Source organism: Peromyscus californicus, unplaced genomic scaffold (genome assembly GCF_007827085.1).
Source record: "Peromyscus californicus insignis strain IS unplaced genomic scaffold, ASM782708v3 Scaffold_13__1_contigs__length_99412109, whole genome shotgun sequence".
Taxonomy (NCBI): Eukaryota; Metazoa; Chordata; class Mammalia; order Rodentia; family Cricetidae; genus Peromyscus; species Peromyscus californicus.
The window spans coordinates 11,606,224-11,626,413 of record NW_026294424.1 but is presented as its reverse complement, the minus strand read 5'-3'; the positions used below and the strand labels follow the sequence as shown (position 1 = coordinate 11,626,413).

At 47.3% G+C, this 20,190-nt stretch overlaps 2 protein-coding genes across 4 annotated transcripts in view; both read left to right on the top strand.

Annotated features, from left to right (window-relative positions):
- The window catches only part of Tns3 (tensin 3), a 246,454-nt gene extending 229,604 nt beyond the window's left edge, over window positions 1-16,850 (top strand). For all 3 annotated transcript variants that reach the window (XM_052734489.1, XM_052734488.1, XM_052734487.1), the window contains 5 exons: window positions 948-1,025; window positions 8,974-9,142; window positions 12,022-12,090; window positions 12,184-12,210; window positions 13,907-16,850. In XM_052734489.1, the coding sequence (XP_052590449.1) occupies window positions 948-1,025; window positions 8,974-9,142; window positions 12,022-12,090; window positions 12,184-12,210; window positions 13,907-14,051 (488 nt within the window). In that variant the 3' untranslated portion in view covers window positions 14,052-16,850. The remainder of the gene's footprint in view (window positions 1-947; window positions 1,026-8,973; window positions 9,143-12,021; window positions 12,091-12,183; window positions 12,211-13,906) is intronic.
- On the top strand, window positions 13,098-13,526 carry LOC128108217 (ATPase inhibitor, mitochondrial-like). The gene has a single exon (XM_052734490.1). The coding sequence runs from the start codon at window positions 13,115-13,117 to the stop codon at window positions 13,433-13,435; it is 321 nt and encodes a 106-aa protein (XP_052590450.1). The 5' UTR covers window positions 13,098-13,114; the 3' UTR covers window positions 13,436-13,526.
- Window positions 16,851-20,190: the final 3,340 nt, after the last annotated feature.

The window sequence follows — 20,190 nt, the reverse complement described above, 5'->3', positions numbered from 1 at the left end:
GATCCTTAATAAAAAAAAAAAAAAACAAAAACAAAAAAGAAGTCAGACAAAGATTCTTTACTAACATGTGCTCTACACAAACTCCAAAGCAAGCAGGTGGCCACCTGAATTCAGAAGGGAGAAGGCCCTGCTGCAGACAGCAGCTCCAAGATACTGAGCATTGGAAGGGTCCTAGAAAGCAAAGACTCTTCAGCTTAAAATTGTAAGACACTTGGGGACTAGAGAGATGACTTCCAGAGGATCAGGGTTCAATTCCCAGCACTTACATCAGGTGGCTCCCAAACATCTACAACTCCCATCCCAGGGGATCTGACCTTTCCTGGCCTCCTTGGGCACCAGGCATTCATGAGGTCCACAGACATACATGAATGTAAAACACATTTTTACATTCATTTACATTTTACATGAATGTAAAATACATAAATAAGTAGTTAATTTATATACACAAACGCACATATGTGTGTGTATTATATATATTCTCAGACTGATTTTCAAGGTCACTTGCATGACAGATTTACAGACCTACAAAATGTGAAATATGCTGCTATGGTTAAATTTAGGTTATGAAGAAACAAGTCTCTTTACTTTTATATTTGTTAGAAAATACCCATAATAATTTTTAAAAATTAATATCCGGGGGATATGGGGCTTGACTATGTGTTCCAACTTTCCTGTAGGTAAGTGGGTTTGTCTTTAAAATTTTGATCTTTCATGTAAATGAATTCAGAGACCAGGAAAATGTTGTGTGTGGGAGTGGCGGGGGAGGGGGGGCATGCCACTCCCATCTGTGTTCTGGGTGGGATTGCAGTTTCTGTGGACTGGACTATTGTCTCTCAAGAGAGTTACCGCTGCTGTCACTGCCTGGGAATTCTGTCATGAAATTGTCTTTGTCGTGTGGACTACTGTGTCAGAAGTCCTTATTTCTCTTTTCTTCCGTCTTCCTGTAGATCCACTGGAGGAGATAGCAGAAAACTCTCCCCAGACAGCAGCCAACTCGGCAGCCGAGCTGCTGAAGCAGGGGGCAGGTCAGTGAGCACAGCCTTCCTTGGTTTCTCGGTCTCCGCACCTCCGAGTCATTGGGCAGAACCGAACTCCGTGATAGAACTTCCCTTTGGACAGTCATTTCCTGCTTTTCTGGGGACTGTGAAGGAAGTTTCCTTTTATAGATGCTTGGCACAGCTGGGTGGGGTGCAGCTGTGAGGAGACATGGCCAGGGCATAAGAGGCTAGAGCTATTGGTCTGACTTGAACAAGACCAAATTCAGTGGAATAAATGTCAAGTCCTGTATTTGGTGTGGGGGTGGGGGCGGGGGCGCAGTAAGGCAGGATGTGGGTGACCTGCCTTGCCAGCTGAAAATGCAAAAATGTTCTGTAGCTGTGACTCAACAGTCACTCAACGTGAGTCAACTGCTGGGCCCTCTCTGCCATCTGTGTGGTGAGACACACCACCCAGAGCCAGGTCTCCGGAGACCAGGCCACTTGGTTGAAACATCTATATTAATAGCTCTTACTTCCTAGACCCATTACCGGGAGGTATGAAAGGTCTAGAGATCCCGTAGGAACTCTGGCTCTCCATTCGCAGCATCCCACACCATAGTGTCACAGCGGATGAGCTGGTGTCCTTACACAGCATTAAGTCAAGTCCACAGTTTACTTAGAGTCTTTTTACAATTTACAACTTGTTGAAAATTTACATCTTTTCTCTCCCTCCCTTTTCCCCTCCTACTTCTTCTGTGCCCCCCACTCGCTGTCATATTCATGACCCCTGCTTCTTTAGTTACTATTATTGTTACACACACACACACACACACACACACACACACACTGCGTCCTTTTAGTGTTGCTCACATACACATGTATTTAGACCTGACCGTGTAGGATTTAACAATGCATCAGGGCACTCATCCGTGAGGAAAGCTGCGTCTCCCTCTGTCAGCAGCCATTGATGGCCTCTAGCTTAAATTTCACAAGGCTCCACCCAGGGATGGAGAGTTCACTCTTGGTGTCAACGGGCTTAAGAAATCCCTTTGGCATTCACTCATCAGTATAATGTCGCACAAAGTATTTCCTTTGTCCTGAAATTCCCCTCTGCTCTCTCTACTCATTCCTCCGCCGTGGTTAAGACCCTCACTGCCACTGATCTTTTTATGCGCTCCCCATAGTTTAGACTTTTCTAGAAGGCCTTATGCTGTAAACACAAGCTATGTAGCATTTTCCGATTGGTCTCTTTCACTTGGTAGTATACGTTAAGCTTCTTCCATGGCTTTCATGGATTGGTGGTTTCTTTCATGGTGTGTAGTGCAGGAGCACATATATCTGTTTGTACAGATACCTGCGGGTGCCTGAACATGTGTGTGCACGTGTGTGTAGAGGTAGAAGTCCATGTTGTGTATCTTCCTCAATGACTCTAGATTTTTTGAAGCAGAGTCTCTCACTGAACCCTTACTTAGCTCATTGATGTGGGTAGGCAAGCTGGCCAACGAGCTCTAAGTACCCACCTGTGTCTCTCCCCAATGCTAAGATACAGCAGTACATCACTGCACCCAACTTTTATGTGCTTTCTGGGGACCTGCACTCAAATCCTTAGCTTGCAGCTTCCATGACAAGCATTTTTACCAACCAAGGTATCTTCCCAGCCCTGGGTGAACCACAGCTTATTTACCCACACAGCTACTGAACAATATCTGATTGTTTCTAAGTTTTGGCAAGTATGAATAAAGCTTCTAAAAATACCCAAATGCAAGTTTTTGGTCAGTATGTTTCCAACTTCTTTGATTAGATACGAAGGAGCCTGATTGCTAGATCATGTGGCAAGAGTATAGTTAACTTTGAAAGAAACCACAGGACTTTTTTTTTTTTTTTTTACAAAGTGGCTGTACCATTTTGCATTCCCACCAGCAGTCGGGAAGCATCTCTTTGCTCCACATTCTCGCTACAGGTGATGATGTCACTCCGAAGGATGTGCTCGTTCTAACAGATAGAGAGTGGTATCTCACTGTTTAGTTATCTCCCACTCTCCAGCTAGAATGCCATGGTAAAGTCTGAGAAACATCTGTCTCCTCTGTATAATTTGTCTTCTTCTAATGTAGTCTGCTCTGTAAAGTTAAATACATCACTGTGACCACTGTACAACCAAAGAAGACTCTCTCATTTGTAATGTGGAATGTGTTTTAGATTTCCAAGAAGATGGCTTACCCATAGCCACAACAAAGGTGACAAGGGACTTGCCCCAAGCTAGGACTGTGTCACTGTGGTATCTCTGGGTTCCAGCCTGGCTGCCATTCTGAGGATGGATGTTTAACATGTATGCAGCTGCACAGACCTTAGGTTTATATTGTTCGATACGGACTATATTTTTCCTACCCAGATGAGGTAGAGAACAAGCAAGGATTAGCATCTAACATGTATGCAGCTGTACAGACGTTAGGTTTATGTTGTTCAGTATGGACTATATTCTTCCTATCCAGATGAGGTAGAGAACAAGTGAGTAGACACTGGAAAAGGCCTTGGGAATTGTTCTCCTGACCTCAGAGGAAAGCCTTTCCCTGGCTAGCCAGCCTTCCCATCTCTCTCCTGGCTCTTTCTGAGCCTGAGCAGGCTGGCCCTGAGTCACAGTCCATGGTGGCTACAGGAGACAGTGAGTACCATGGGAGAGGTAAACTCATGGCCCCTGCGTCTGTTTTAGGTGCTCCCTGAAGCCCTCCAGGGTTGACACCCTTGTGTCACACTGATACATACTGACGTGTAACATACTGATACTATAACATACTGATGTTAAGACATCAGTATGGCCTTTGGCTGATTTGATTATTTGATTCTACCTCTCAAAAATGTACTTGAAAATTAAAAAAAAAAAAACACAACTATAATGATTGGTTTTTAAACCACAGCTATGTATCAACTTTATTAAAAAAAAAATAAAAATAAAAAAGACTGAAGAAAAGGATCATGGTGACATCCCTGCCTAGGAGAGCTTGCCTCATGGAGCAGAGTGGGTGGCATAGTCTCATTCCACTCCGTGAATGGAGTTCCTGAGGTATAGACTGTTGGTCAGAGCCCACTGGGCGTCTTGCCCATACCACCATCTGCATTTGTGTTAGCAACAAAGCTCTGCTTCTCTGTCCCCATGGTGAGTGCCAGAACCAGTGTGCCACTGCAGTCATCTCTGGTTTAATACCACTCATCGTAAGCAGTTTTTTATAGTTTGTTAACTGTATCCATCCAGTAAATGTTGCATTCAGTCATGCTAATGTCCACTATTGCCCTTGTTTTTAGAAGTTAAACCTCCCCCTTCCTTTCCAGCACATTGTTTTAATATCATATTTTATTGAATCTTTGAGAATTTCAGTGTATTTTGATCATAGTCACCCCAACTCCTCCCAGATCCTCCTCCTGCGTGTCCCCATTCAAACCTCATGTTCTCTTTTTTTTTTTAACTTACTGAGACCAGTTAGTTCTGCCTGTGTACTCATGGGTATGGGGGCATCCACAGAAGCATGGTCAACCTCCCAAGAGCCATACTCCCTCAAGAAAACTGGCTCTCACGTCCTTTACCAGACACCAGCTGTCCTTGGTTCCTCGGCTAGGGCCTGGGGCTTGTGTGTCTCTTCCAGCTGTGTTGGACTGTTGACTGGCTTGATCATGTGTTACCGTGAGTTTATGGCTGTAGTAGCCATGGTGTATTCAGAAGACATTGCCCCAGTCACCCCTGACCTCTGGCTCTTCCATAATATAATCCTTGAGTCTTTTGTGGAGGGGTGTGTTACAGATGTCCCATGTATGGCTACAGCTCACTATTTTTAAATACATTTTCCCATCTTTTAAAAGAGCACTTCTTATTTTTTTTAGTGGGTGGGTTTTCTAAGCAATAAGACTTCATGTGAAACCTTGTAGTCTGTTTAATTATTTGGGTTGGGCATTAAGACATGAGGTTTAACTTAAGGCTGCTTTGAGATTCTTTTACTGTAACACACTAAGAGTGTGAATTTTCCATGCCACTGAGCACTACCAAGGCAGGAATTCTGCTCACCGGGTCTGGGGGCGGAGCTTGCACCATCCGTGTCTGAGGATTACCTGTGGTCATTTAGAATACCTATAACACAAACATCGGATCAAAAAGCTGGGGCTATTCTGATCTCTGAGCACTGCAGTTCCCATACTCCCCCAACTGAATTCCACTTGTCGTCCTGATCCCAGACTCCTGCTAAGGTCCTTGGAAATGTCCCCTATCTTCACAGTAGAAGCCAAGACCCAGGAACACAGCAGTCAGTGCAGGATGGGAAATTTGATACTAATGTCATTATGACTTTGTTCCAATAGCTGGAACAATTTGTTTCTGTATTTTAAGCCCTCAATTCTTAATTGTTTCTTCTGGAAACTGAGGAGTGTAAGCTAATCCTGAGAAAAGAGGCTCTTTCTCCAGACTTCCAATAGGTCTGTAGATTGTGTGTGGCTGTTGAACTTAATGCCCTGTGAGTATAAATTAATAAAGATTATGTGTTCTTTTAAGTTTTTTTTTTTTTTTTTTTTTTTTTTAAGCAGGCCAATGCCCAAAAGAAGCAGGGCATAAATGACTCCTGAGCCTGTTGCTTTGTGCAGCCGCTTCACACTGGGAAGACGGGGTGGGGGACCGGAAGTTTCCTAAAGCAGACACTGCTCTGGGCATCAGTCACTTCTGTTCCTGCACTTCCCCCTCCCGGGGCTGTCCTCGGTGCACAATTCCTTCACATTCCTGTTTGCAGTTTGTGTAATGAGTTTTGCTCGTGGTTTGTGCAAACGTAACACAAGTGTCAGTCTCTTGTGGCTGTGTAGCTAGCTCTCCATTGTGTAATTCAGCTATTCGTGGTCATCCAGTTGGCCTGACTAGTTTTTCAGTGCTATAAGCCATACTTGAAGGACCATCTTCCTGCTGGCGTTTTTCCAGACTTCTACATATTACCTTAAGCTAAAGTCCCAGAAGCGACACTAATGAATTCAGATATGTGGACCTGAAACCGCCTTCAGATGGAAACTTTTCCTGGCATGGGACCTCCCCACTGCCGGTCTGAAAAACGCTGTCCTGTTTGATGTCTCATGAGGCCCCACAGCTCCAGGTCTCCCCTCTCCGGGAGCACTTGGCTCTGCAGGCCACAGGGTGTCTGTTAGAGAGAGCCTGACTCTGTGGGAGCTGGTGCTGGCCCACTGTCATGATCATAGGGGACCTGCCTCCAGAGGTGTAATTTCTCCCAACATCTCCCAACACCAGGCTCCTTCCTGGTACCACAGTAGGAGCAATCCTTGTCAGGAAGCTCCCTGTGGTGCCTCCAAGACAGCAGTCTAGTCTGTGGTTTCCTGTGAACCACATCTAGGTGTGCCAAGTCTATGGGATTTTCATAGTAGTTAGGTAAAAATGCACGCACACCCCCCTCTCAGCGCGCGCGCACACACACACACACACACACACACACACAGACTCACACTGCCATTTGAAACTGCATAAGCAACATGACAGGATCAGAGACAGAGTATTCACCCTCCTGAAGTATGTTTCCATTTTCCAGGCTTCTTTCCAGTGCCTGTTCATAGCACACATGCTTTTGATTTTATAGTTCTAATCATAGCAGAGACGGTTTATTCTGCTTTTCCAATTACCTGCTAACCATTTTTCCATGTTGCTATATAATTTTCATGATTACCATTTGCTGGTGGCTTCATATTTCATTGAGAGAATGACTTTAACCCTTTCTTCATTCTTGGATATAATCTATTTCCACTTTCTTCCTGCTGTAATTCATATGGGCATGAACATCTTGCTCTGTAGACTAGCTGTAGCACGTGCTTCTGGAAGATTTTCCTTTTGAATCTTTGGAGAAGTGGGACCTTGAAGTTATTTCCAGGCTTTTCAGATCCCCCTGACAAACATAGCTAAATTATCCAAAGTGACTCAGGTTACCCCAACGTTAAAGGTACTCATTCCCTCAGAGCTTTGTGGGCTTTATGCCTTGGCCAATTTTAATTTTAAGAATTTTTGATACCTTTCTGTCTTTCCCAAGAGAACACAGGAAAGCCCTTAGTTTAGCTGGGAGCTGATGTGCAAGCCACCCACCAAAGCTTCCAGCTCCCCTTTAGTGGTCTCATCTGGGACTGTGAGCCAGGTCTGAACACTGAAGTTATCTGTGAAGTTTGTTTTAGCAAAGTCACCTTGACCTGAACTTAGAGGGGTGATGACTACCAGTGTTCCTAAGGAATTAAGTTCTCTGAACAAGGAGATTAACCTTGTCTGCAAACTGGAGGTGATAAATGCAGACTGCTCTTTGGGGCTTTTTGGGATTGTTATTAATAAGAGGTACTAGGTTAAGTTCAAGCTAGTGAAAAATTATATTTGGGTTAGAAATTTACGTAGATTTGCTTCAGGAACAGTGGCATTTGGATACCGGGATGGTCCAGCTCCTTTCCATGAGTGTAAATGTAAATAAAGTTTGCAGACCAAAAGTGTCTCAGATGAAACTCCATTATTTGTGCATTTAGAAAGTCTTATTGGGTTGGTTTGCAATGCTGGGGCTGGGTAAGTGTTCAACCGTGGAGCTGAGCTCATGGCTCTAATCCTGGCTAAAAGCAACAAGGGCGACTTGTCTCAAGTCTTTGAGGTTCCTTGTTCCCTCTCAGTGTCTGCTCCCTTCTCAGGACAGGACAGGTCTTCCTCCCTTGCCTTTCTCTTCTGGGGCCAGTGAAGCTTCGGTCCTGACTGACTGCTAACTTCTGAATGAAGGGAAGGGCTTTCCTTTTGCGATCGTCTTGTCAGTGTATAAGATCCCATCCATCCCCAAAGGGATTGCAGCCCACTGGTTGAGAACCACTGCTCTAGAGGCCTCTAAAGCAGAGTTAGCATATCCCCGTGCCCCCTTCTGCAAAGTGAAGCCAGCAAGGGCAAGTCCACTGTTAATCCGTTCTTGCGGTTCTGACATTATACAGCATGGGGGTGTTTATAAAGGAGAGCATTTTGGCTCACGTTTCTGAGGTGTAAGCATGATATTGTCATCTGCTTGGCTTGTGCTGGTTTGTGCTGCTTGAGCTCTGGCAGGAAACAGACTGAGGAGAGAGTGGTGTTAAGAGAGAGCAAGAAAGCAAGCCAAGAAGGAAAGCTCAGTGTTGTAGCCACACCCACTCAGGTCTGGTGAAGCCCTCTTAGTGTCCTCAGCACCCCTGAGGGCCTCTACAGTGGCAGTCAGATTGCAGCAGGGATCTCAGCGGGGACAAACAGGATCATTTCCAGGGAAGGGCCCTTCTCCATCTCTGCACTGGAGGCTCTGGTTTCCTTCTTGAGCTTCAGGCAGAGCCTAAAGCACGGCCCATGCTAACAAACCAGCTTCTACACTCTCAAATCTGTGTTAGCCTCTGCTTGTAATGCAGGAGTGGGGGCTAAACGGGACAGTGGGGTAATCAGGGCTGTACCTACACTCAGTCACTTTTCCTCACCCCCTGAGAGGAGATGACTGCAGAGAACACCCTTGTCTGGCAGTGTAGGGAATCGGGACACACGGGAGGTGGGGTCTATGCACTAAGCTACTGGGTGCGAGCCATCTCTCCATGGCCCCTCTGCATGCCCTTCCAGCATGTTAGGCAAGTCACCTCATGAATGTTTCTCAGGAATTCCAGTGTCTGTACTTATCACATTTTGGGTGTTTGTATTAATATAACCATTGTGTTTACTCTCTCTCTGAGGCCAGGGAAGATCCTGGATGAACACAGCACTTCTCTCACCAACAGGCCACCCCCGAGTAGTTTGTTATATCCTCTTCTTGGCACTGGAGCCAACATGTGCTTGGTACTGGAAAGCAGGGAACACGTGCTTGCCAATGCTCCTGGCCTGGGTCACACATTCAAATTGTTCCTGATCTTTTCCTCTTCTGGTTGGTCTCTCTCCATCTGCCAGAGCGTGTGTGTCCCCAACAGTCCTGGCTAATGCATTTCTCATCCCCTCCCCATTGTCTTGCAGCCTGCAACGTGTGGTACTTGAACTCTGTGGAAATGGAGTCCCTCACGGGTCACCAGGCAGTCCAGAAAGCCCTGAATATGACCCTGGTTCAAGAGCCTCCTCCAGTGTCCACAGTGGTACACTTCAAGGTGTCAGCCCAGGGCATCACCCTGACTGACAACCAGAGAAAGTAAGTGTGGGGTGGGAGGGGTGTGGAGGCCTGAGGTCAGCAGCGGGTGTCTTTCTCAGTCATTTTCCGTTCTTTCCTTTGAGACAGGATCCCTGAGTAAACCTGGGACTCACTGTTTGGGCTAGACTAGCTGGTGAGTGAGCGCCAGGGATCTGCTCAATGCCATGCCATTCTCCCAGTCCCTCCAGTGCTAGAGTTAGAAACTCACATCTGCATACCCTGATTTTACATGGGTACTGAGGATTTGAACTCAGGTCCTCAGGCTTGCACTGCAAACGCTATCCGTGAGCCAGCTCTCTACCTTCAAGGCCATTTTCCTTTAAGTATATTTTTTTAAGATGCAGAATCTTTTAAGTCATAACTGTAAAACCACTGAGATGGACCAGAACCTACTGGCGTCTGTAGCTAGAGTTTTCCGGCCTGGCCCACAGTCAGGACAAATCTCTGACACCCGCCAGTCCCACAGCCGCTCAGACCCAACCAAGTAAACACAGAGACTTATATTGCTTACAAACTGTTTTATTTATTGACCAATCAGAGCAACACATTTGCCATACAGAACATCCCACAGCACTCCCCCCCCCTTTTTTTTTTCAAAAAGGAAGGTTTTAACCTTAAAGTAAAATTACATATAATTTGGGAATTTGGACGTAGCTTCTCTTACTACTTCCTGCTGGAGGGGGGCGCTGTATCTTATGGGGACACAAAGAAAATTTTAGGATTATGGAATAGTCCATGAGGGTGTATCATCTGAGCCAGTTGCCTTCAAACCATTCTGAATGTTGGATCATCTGGGCCATGGTGTCATCGGAGACCTTTCAGGGGGTCTTGGCTGGTCAAACCTGATGTATCTTAATCTGGAACAAATCCATAGCCTCTGGCTTTCTGTGGGAACAAAAGCAGAGTCTCCTTTCCAAAGCAACACATCCTTACATCCAAATTTTGAAGTCAAGGTATCTTTAAAATATACATATTGGTTTAACTCAACATCTTTTACGATCAAATGTTTTTCTGCAGTTAAAAATCCCATAGAAAACACAATCCAGATTCTCTGTGTAATATTCATCTTTACGTGGCTTATTTTTTATATTAATTTTACTGTCTCTTTAAAGACTTTATTTTTTAAAACTATGTATTTGTTTATATAACTGTATATATCACTTTTTGTCTCTTTCAAGCCTACGTATTTTTTACACACATTGTAAACTATTACATCTGAATCTGTCTTATTGTGAATCTATTGCTTTAAACGGCAGCATTTGTAAGACTGAAATGGTGCTATGGCTGCTGGCTCCGCCCACCTCAGCTTCCCAACATGGCGGTGGTACGTTTACCGCCAGCCCTGGGAGCTATCGTGGGTCTATGCTTTTATCCAAGCAGCGTGTAGCCCAGAAACCTCTTTTTTTTGTTTTGTACTAGCAAAGGCTAAATCCACCATGCAGCTTAATGTGCCACTTGCAGAGGCCTCATTCCCACCATACTGCAGGTCGAGCGTGCACGCCAGGAACCCACTCGTAGCTCAAACCGGCAGCTGCCGCTCATTTGAGAGAGACAATTAGGAAGCTATTTTTAGCTCCGTTTTAGAATATTTTCTCAGGTTTTAGGTGGAAACTCTTGCCAACTCGTTGGGCGCCATTTGTAGCTAGAGTTTTCCTGCCTGGCCCACAGTCAGGACAAATCTGACACCCTCCAGTCCCACAGCCGCTCAGACCCAACCAAGTAAACACAGAGACTTATATTGCTTACAAACTATATGGCTGTGGCAGGCTTCTTGCTAACTGTTCTTATATCTTAAATTAATCCATTTCTATAAATCTATACTTTACCACATGGCTCGTGGCTTACCGGCATCTTCACACGCTGCTAGTCATGGTGGCAGCTGGCAGTGTCTCCTTCTGCCTTCCTGTTCTTTCTTTTCTCCTCTCTGTTAGTCCCGCCTATACTTCCTGCCTAGCCACAGGCCAATCAGTGTTTTATTTATTGACCAATCAGAGCAACACATTTGCCATACAGAACATCCCACAGCAGGTGTCTGTTGGTATCATCACTTCCATAACTGGTGGGCAGCTAGTGTTAGTCAAAGTAGCACAGTGTGGAATTGGGAGCCCTCGGGACGAACACATGGGGCATAGCCCAGACCATCCATCCCGAGCCTGCTGTGCCCCAGCAGCCTCCCTGCAGTCCTCCACACCTACCCGCAGTGCCTCCCCTGGGGCCAGTTCTTTAAGTGAGACCCTGTCTTCATCTTCCCAAGTTGCCCAATAGTTTGAAGACAGAGTCTTCCACCCTCCACTTTAGGATGAAGCAGCTGGGCTGAGAGCAGGACCACAGTGCAGAGTGTGGCTTTGCCGATCAGGGCTTCCCCCACACTTGCCGCAGATGACCCTGAGCAAACTCCTTAACTCTCTGGTGTTTGGTTTTTTTTCCTTCTTTCAAACCTGTGCCAAAATACCTACCGCAGAATTGAGGAACTCCAATAAAAGTGCAGTGGGCACATGTCATGCAAGGTGCTGTAAACATGGGCTCAGCCTTGGGAGAGCCGAGGGGTCCAGTGGTCCTGAGCTGCCTCCTGTGTCTTACCACTTGCTCCTCCAGTTCCTCAGAGTTCCTAGATCCATGCCTACCTTCCCTGTGGCTGCCACTGTCACTCTTTTTGGAGCTTCTCTTGGTACTTGCCAGAACCCTTCCTCCCAGTTTAAGGTTGTTGACTGTTCACAAACACAAACTCTGTTCTTCTTCCCAAATAACACGTAAAGGCATCAAGCAGTTTCTACTCCACAAATCATCCCACTGGGGAAATGAGGAATCTCCCCAGCCCATCTCCCATCACCCTAAACCCCAGTGACTGGAGCTACCTTTTCTCTCTACCTCCCCAACAGGCTCTTCTTCCGGAGGCATTACCCTGTGAGCAGTGTGATTTTCTGTGCTTTGGACCCACAAGACAGGAAGTAAGAATTTTCCATTTTTATACCCAAAAAGTACACTTTCATACGTTAATTTTAAAACGTTAACATAAATCCTTTTTCTCATCATTTCTCAAGGTGGATCAAAGATGGCCCTTCCTCCAAGTAAGTAGCCGACATTTCTTCTCTTTTTGAGGATAATCACAAGGCAGAGCTGAACTCCATTCTAGATTTGCAAAGAAGGGCTTGTTTAAAAGACCCAACAAAACAAAGTAGTCATTGTCAACGGGATCGTGTGTTTGGGTTAAACCGAAAGCAGAAAATAAGGATAAGTGTTTGGGTGTTAGAGTACAGGCCTGGACAGTGTTGGCTTGTCCTCTGTGGTGGGATGGACGTGCACTGTCTATACTCTATCTGTAGTGTCCTTTTTCATACACACCCAGACAGATTTCTTAACCCAGCCATTTAAGAGGTGACAGTACTGCTGAGGCCCCCAGACCTACGTGTGTGAGCAGGACTGATGCCCGTGCCCAACATTTCCCAAACTCAGGGATTGTGTTTTGTTCCTTTGGCCGGCGAGTTCTCGTTCCCTGCTCAGCATTGCTGTCAAGGTAGTCAGGGGAGCCTAATCCTCACCCCCCACTACAGAGGCTTCACCGTGCCCCCCAGATTGGCTTCCTCTGCATAGTCTGCACTGCCCATCTCCTGTGTTCATCACATGCCCCCTTCCCTGCAGGCCCATTGCAGAGTGTCTCCTGCTCTGGAGAACTGATCAGTAGTAGCAGACAGCCACAACTTCCTGAAGTGATCATAGTCTCACCGGCCTGAGAGGAGTCCTTGGCATATTAGCCTTCTGGCTTGGGTGTCTGTCTAAGCAGGCCTGGGTGCTTCTGGCATTCCTCCTGGAATCCCTAAGGCCTTGGCTTTCTAGGGGAGACCCTGATTTTACATGGCCAGCTGGATCTCAGGACTCTGTAGAAGGTGTCCAGAAGATCCCTAGCCCTCTCTCTAGAAGAGGTGCTAAGGAAGCTGCCACGCCCGCGACGCGAGCTGAGCTGCGGGAGAGGCGATGGCGAGCTCGGCGTTGGCGATTCGGGGTCGAGCAGGCGTCTGGGCTATGAGGGTCCTGCAAACCAGAGGCTACGTCTCGGACTCGTCGGAGAGCATGGACTCCGGCGCTGGCTCCATCCGGGAAGCCGGTGGGGCCTTCGGAAAGAGAGAGAAGGCCGAAGAGGACCGGTACTTCCGAGAGAAGACTAAAGAACAACTGTCAGCCCTCAGGAAACACCATGAAGACGAGATTAAGCACCACCTGGAGGAGATTGAGCGTCTGCAGAAACAGATTGACAGGCATAAGAAGAAGATAAAAAACCTGGAACACCATCATTAAATGCATATGGCCCCCACAGAATGGCCTGTATTATTCCCACTTCTGTAGAGACGTAATTCTGAGTGATTAATACTTGGTCTGTGTGCTACTAACAGATAATAAATTCTCACCAGTAAAAAAAAAAAAAAAAAAAAAAAAAAAAAAAAAAAGAAGAGGTGCTAAGGAGGAAGCAGAGCCTCCGCTTTGATTCAGGGTAGGGTGGCATTCCTCCAGGCTCAGTGCTCATTCTTCCTGCAGTTTCCAAGGACCAGAGGGCAGGGTGGTGACCAGGTCTCCAAGCTAGTGCTTGGCACATCATAACCTTCTGTAGGCACAGTTGCTATTGCTCCCAGGTTGCTACTGTGTGAAAGTTTGATTCTGCATGCCTGTGTGGTGCATATATGTGTGGTGATGCATGTATGTGTGATGATGCATGCATGTGTGTTGCTGCACACTGTGCTGGCTACTCTGACCTCGACTTGTCTCTTGCAGAGTCTTTGGATTCGTGGCCCGGAAGCAGGGCAGTGCTACAGACAACGTATGCCACCTGTTTGCAGAACACGACCCCGAGCAGCCTGCCAGCGCCATTGTCAACTTTGTGTCAAAGGTCATGATTGGCTCCCCTAAGAAGATCTAAGCCCCTCCTAGCCAAACCCACCAGGTGCCTCCTAGGGCCCTCGAAATGGCAGTGGGGTGAGGCGGGGCCCCATTTGTACCAGACTGACAATCCTCACATTCCAGACCTGAGAGAGGAGAATATGGCAGCTCTTCAAACCAGGAACAAACAATGTCACCACAGATTGGCCTTTCCTGAGAGTGACTTCTCACCCAACACACTTATATAGTCAAGCGCATTTTGAGTAGAAGGATCTTGGGCCAGGGAATGCCTCCCCAGGGTCCCATGGACAAGGGCTATACAAGAAGAGAGTATAGAAGACAAGGCGGCTCCGAGTCCCTGGCTCACTAGCATCTGCGTGGATGAGGGGCACCTAGCCTGCTTGGCAGGGGCTGAGTAACCATGGTGCCCCACCTGTCAGCAGAAGCGCTCTGTCCAGCGACTCCCTCATCTTGTCTTTCTACAGCAGACGGTGATGCAGCTGAGGAGGGGATGCATGGTTAGTGAAGGTTCGCGCAGGTTGGAACATGGTGGGAATCTAAGTTAGGGGACCGTGGAAGGGATCTGCAGTGAGGGCAGTGGAAGCCTCTGGTGTCGGGAGGAACACGCAATGTCCGAGACCCCACTGCCGGTGGTAAGGACTCCATGAGGCTGCTCTCAGGCGGCCAGCTGGGCTATGGAGAGCCTAGAGGACCTTGAGAGGAAAATGAGAAGACGGAATCAAAAAACGCCATTTTATATAATTTATATTTTACTTATGCCAAATTATTTATAACCGCTTGCCATTGCCATACTGTACCCATATCAAATGCTGCAGCCGACTAAGCCGTGATTGCTGGAAGGCTTGTCCACTTGTAGACACACCGGAGACGACTGTCCCCTTGAGGAAAAGGTGAACAGTGGTTTCAGGGTGACACTACGGAGTCCTTTATCTGCAGTACTGCCAAACAGTTTTGCCTCCAGCAGCCCACCTTCTACTTGGCACAGCAGTGTGTCTTGCCCAGATGTGGATGATTTCTCTCCTGGTGGGAATGTCCAGGAGAAATGAGAGACTTAAGACACTGGGATCAGTCTCAGCCTCCTCTGCAAGACTGACTGGGCCATCTCCAGGCCTACGTGACCTAAAGTGCATCTGGCATTTCTAGGCTGTTACCATGATTCTCCTTGTGGCACCTGCAGCTTCCGTGGGGACCTATGCGGATGTCAGGAGGGAGAGAAAGGGGATGAAGAGAAAGATCGAGAATTCTAGTTCTCACAGGCTAGGTTTGGTTTGCTGAGTCGTCTTAGCCACTGAGTCAGATGTGATGGTTCATGCTAAGATTGGCACCCCGGTGTTGCAGGTTTCTGAAGAAGCCAGTGAGCCCAGCACTTCCCAGAGTGGAGGTGCAGCAGGGCTATGTGGAGACAAAGCCAGGGTCTCCTCTCAGAACTTTATACCCCAAGAAGGCTCTGATCATCCCCATCCCAGCCTGAAATCCCCACTCTGATTCCTAAAATCCAATGCCAGCTTAGACATCTCTTAGGCTACCGTTGTCAGGCTGGGGTTTGGAAATCTACATGATGGGTTCTCTGTTTCAAAAGGGGCAGAGAAATGTAACTGCATGTAGAATTGAAATCAGCTCTGTTGGGTGTGTGTGTGTGTGTGTGTGTGTGTGTGTGTGTGTGTGTGTGTGTGTGTGTGTGTGTGTGTGTGTGTGTGTGTGTGTGTAAAGGTGGACCATTCCACTTGTAGCTCCTGTGTGTGTCTGTCTGTGTGTATACAGGTGGACCATTCCACTTTCTAGCTCCTATTGATGCACCAAAAGCAAGTGCCTCATTTCTGTGCCAAATGTTTGCCTTGGTCTTTAAGGACCTCCTTCGTGGACACACTCTGATGTGCCTGTTAAAGGGAATGTGCCAGCATTCCCCAGAGGCCCCATGTCTTCCACAGAGGCTTCTAGTGTTTCAGTTATCCATATGCAGCTAAAATCCAGATCGGGTGGGGGTGGGGGTGGGGCTGAAGTTTGTGCTCTGGCCAAGAAGTGCCACATCCTATGATGGTTTATATGCAAATGTGACCCAAAGACTATAAGCCAGGTAGGTCCCTTCTGCTGGAGGGGGAGAGGGCCTAACTAGAAATCAGCAGGGCAGAGCTGAAGCAAGCCTTCTAATTAATTGGAGACTTCAGGGCCTCCCACAATGGTCAGCATGGAATGCATCCAAGAAGCCACATGAATGTGCTCTAGAAACTGACTGACCAGGTATGACCTTTACTCAAGGTAAAAGTGGTCAAGGGTACTAAGGAATTTGCTCTGAGGAACCACAGGAAGACAGCTCTACATCTTCTAGGAGTTGGTAGGACTAGGTTCTGTCTTCTGTGTGTAATGTGTCTATTGAGCAGAACAAAATGAGGCACAGCATCCTAGACTACGCTGTGTGCTCAGAAACACTGGCAAGGGGCATTGTCCAGGCTTTTCTCACAAGGGCATCAGTTGGGCGCAAGTTAGCTCACTATTCTGGGAGTAAATTCAGTGATGCCCACCACTTCTGATAGATAGCCAGGGTCCCATTAACCTTCTCATTAATGGTCTTATAGTCTCCAGTGTTGGGCTGTACCCATGTTAGAAGCCACACTGCATTTATCCTCAGTGTCAAAGACATTGTAATGTTGCCTTATCTGTCTTATCTGTTAGCGCAGTTTCCACTATTCTATAATGTAAAGAATATATATCCAGTATGTAAATGAGTGTTCTATAAACCTTTTGTATAGGCATTTCCTCTGCTCTTTAAATATCAGCCTTATTCAGAGTATAATAAAAATTATGACCTTGGTAAGTCTAATGAAGCAGGTGTTTTGTTTTTGTATGTCTTTTGTGTGCATGTGTGTGCACCTGTGTGTTGGTGAGTGTGGGTGCACACGTGCCTCCCATGTGTGGTGTGTAAAGATGAGAAGACAACCTTGGTTGTTGGTCCTCCACTCCCACTCTGTTTAGGACAGTCTCTTCTTTTTTGCCACACACTCCAGGCTGGTTGTTCCACAGACTTCCGGGATTCTTCTTCCTCCACCTTGCCTCTGGCCATGGGAGCAGCAGGATCGTGGATGCATGCAACCACACTAGCTTCGTGTGGGTCCTAGGGATTTGAAATCAAGTCCTCAAGCTCGCGTGACGAGCGCTTTTCCCCACTGAGCCATCTGCCTTCCTAAACGGTCACTTCTGTGCCCCAAGTTGTGTGTTGAGTCTGTGCGTGCATTGTGTGTGTGTGTGTGTGTGTGTGTGTGTGTGTGTTTGCATGTGTGTGACTGCGTGTGCACGTACATGCATGTACTTCTGTATCTGCCTGCCGGTGTTTGTATTCGGGTTTTTGTTTTTTCCTCTTCTGGTGTCTGTTTTGTGGGCCACTGTGTTCAACTACCTACTTACATGTTTTGCTTCTGAGAACATATTTTAGGATGGTTGTCCAAAGGCTTTGGGGAAATTATATTTATGTTGCTAGGGTATGGTGGCACACACTTGCAATGCTGGCACTTGGGAGACGGGAAGAAAGATGGCTACATGTTGAGGACACTCAGTGGCGCCCAGCAAGACCTTGTCACACAAATTAACAGTGAAATGTGAAACACACCTGTAATCTTGGGACCCAGGAGGTTAATACAGGAGTTTGTTGAGGCAGATGCGAACTGTATAATGAACTCCAGGCTAGCCTGAGCTACAGAATGGGTGACAGCAGTGGGCTGGTGGGGTAGCTCAGGTAAAAGCCTTGCTGCACAAACCCGAGTTCAGTTCCTGAGACCTAAAGTGCAAAGGAGAACCAACTGAAGCTGTCCGCTGACCTCCTCACACATGTTCACACAGAACAGTAATAACATATCTTCAAAACACGAGTAGTGTGTGGAGGAGGAGGATGGTGCTGGGGTGTTGGCGATGCACAGCATTTCCAGCCTAGCCACATGCAGGCTCCATGAAAGGACTTTAAGCTTGTCTGTCTGCAACAGCCCTGCAGAGCCCTTAGCTTTCCTGAACCTTCCTTGGACTGTGGATCTGCTGGCTTTCTGCTCCCTTGGGCTGACCTCATCCTTCTGAGTCAGGCCAAGGTCCACTGCTAACCTACTAGATCTAAACCTAAAACGAAAGGCTGCTTCAGGCCCTGGCTGATCATGAGTAGATCATAAACACAGCGAGCAGCTTCTGTCTGGTCCATGCTTCTGTGTCCTTGGCCTCCGGGGCTTCTAATGACTTTCATCTCATACTTCCCACCCAGACTGCAGGAAGGTGGGCATGACATGACCAGGTGTTTGTTTCAGGAGTGAGCGCAGACAGGAGCAGGTTCAATCTCAACAGGAAGCAGCCGGGGATCCCTGCAGCCAGTTGCTGACCCTTAACCAGGGTTTGAATATGAGCAGCACAGATGCAAAGATCATTTACTGAATGTGACATCTAGGCACCCTGGGTGTTCATCACAATGGCTGGGCTTGTAGGATAAACATGCTGTATTTCTAAGTCCTTGGCCGAGGAGGATCCAGTGACTGAGATGAGGGCTTGGTAGACAGGAAGGAGTTGCAGTTCATATCTCAGCACCTCTTGGGCTGGATGCCTCTACCTACCCACTGGATCCTCAGTCTAGTGTGCAGTAGACACTCAGGACCCCCCATGCTGAAGATGCAAAGCCTTCCTGTGTCTCATCCTAGAGGTTTGACCGCAAGAGAATTCTGATTGCCTTGGGAAAAAAATCTCATGAGGTAGAATGGAGGCTTTCTGGGCAGGTCTCAGAAGATGAACTGGAGTTGCCTGAGTGAATCTGGGGCCTGGGAAATTGCCAGACAGGATGTTTTATGCCACAGAAAGTGGCCCTATCTGGACACATTGGCTAACAGGTGTGTTGAGCTAGCTAACAAAAAAGGATGAGCCACAAATAACATTAAAGTTACCAAAAATCAGAGCCTGCTCCGAAATCTGGTCAGAGGCAGTTGGACAGGGTGGGGGCTCAATAAAGTGACACCCACCAGATGACCAAGATGTGAGACCCCACCCTAGAGGCTCCCAGATGTCTGGGAGATTCCGAGAGAGCCCCACATTGAGAGTACTCACCTCACTAGGGAAGCACTCTTTCCCCCAGGCAGGGGAAATCACCACGGCAAATGGCACTCAAAGAAAGCCATTCCCTGCGTGGGCCTGAGGTGCCCCTCTCCCACCTCCAGATTTCCCTGTCCCTCAGCCAGCCCAGCGGGGGTGGGGAGTGGGGGCAAGGATTCTAGAGAAACAGCAAATCAGCGGGGCTGGGAAGATGGGCTGGTTGAACTGTTAGCACAGTGGAACCACAGCCCACAGAGCAGGCCCTCGCCTGCTCACTCAGCATAACACCGGCACTGTCTGCTGAAGTAAAAGACTCTGGAGACTCAGTCTGCTAGACTCGTGGGTAACAGGCAAAATGTCTGAACTGCAGTGGAAAATTACCTGTCCTATCAGGAAATGTTCGCCATGGCTGAGCAAGAGTATGCCAGCATCAAGATGCACCAGAGGCTAGATTTCAAAGTAGCCACCATAAAAATGCTCCAACAAACAAATACAAATGCTCTTGAGAGGAAAACTTAGGAAAGACCTACAAGAAGCAGAAGCTACAAAGTTAGGGGTATGCTGATGGAAATTTAAAACCAAACCTTCCTAGGAGGCTGGGATAATGGCTCGGTCAGTGAGACAGACACTTACCATTTGTAATGCTAGCACTGGACAGAAAGACAGGAGATTACGGGACAGTGCTAGCTGGCCAGTCTGGACTACCTGATGAGCTCCAGGCCAATAAGACCCTGTTTCAGAGGAGGTGGATGGGGAGGTTGTTCTCCAACCTACACACACACACACACACACACACACACACACACACACACACACACACACACACACACTGTTTGACAGCAAAGTGGATGTGACAGGACAGAAGGCATTGAGGACCTGCAGACACTAACAAAAGCTTCAACACACAGGTCACTGGAGCACCAGAAGGAGAGGAGGCAGAGAGAGGTACCAAACACCATTTGAAGAAATGGTAGCTCCACATTCCCCAAACCCAGAGGCAAAACACAGATTTATAGATACATGAGGCCAACTAAATAATATCAACCCAACTCCACAATGCAGGCTAGGGGAAACAAGCTAGACACACAGAATAACATTTCTTGATCTCA

What these genes read in the sequence shown, in the direction of transcription:
- LOC128108217 (XM_052734490.1), top strand. Translation starts at nt 13,115, where the DNA reads ATGGCGAGCTCGGCGTTGGCGATTCGGGGTCGAGCAGGCGTCTGGGCT.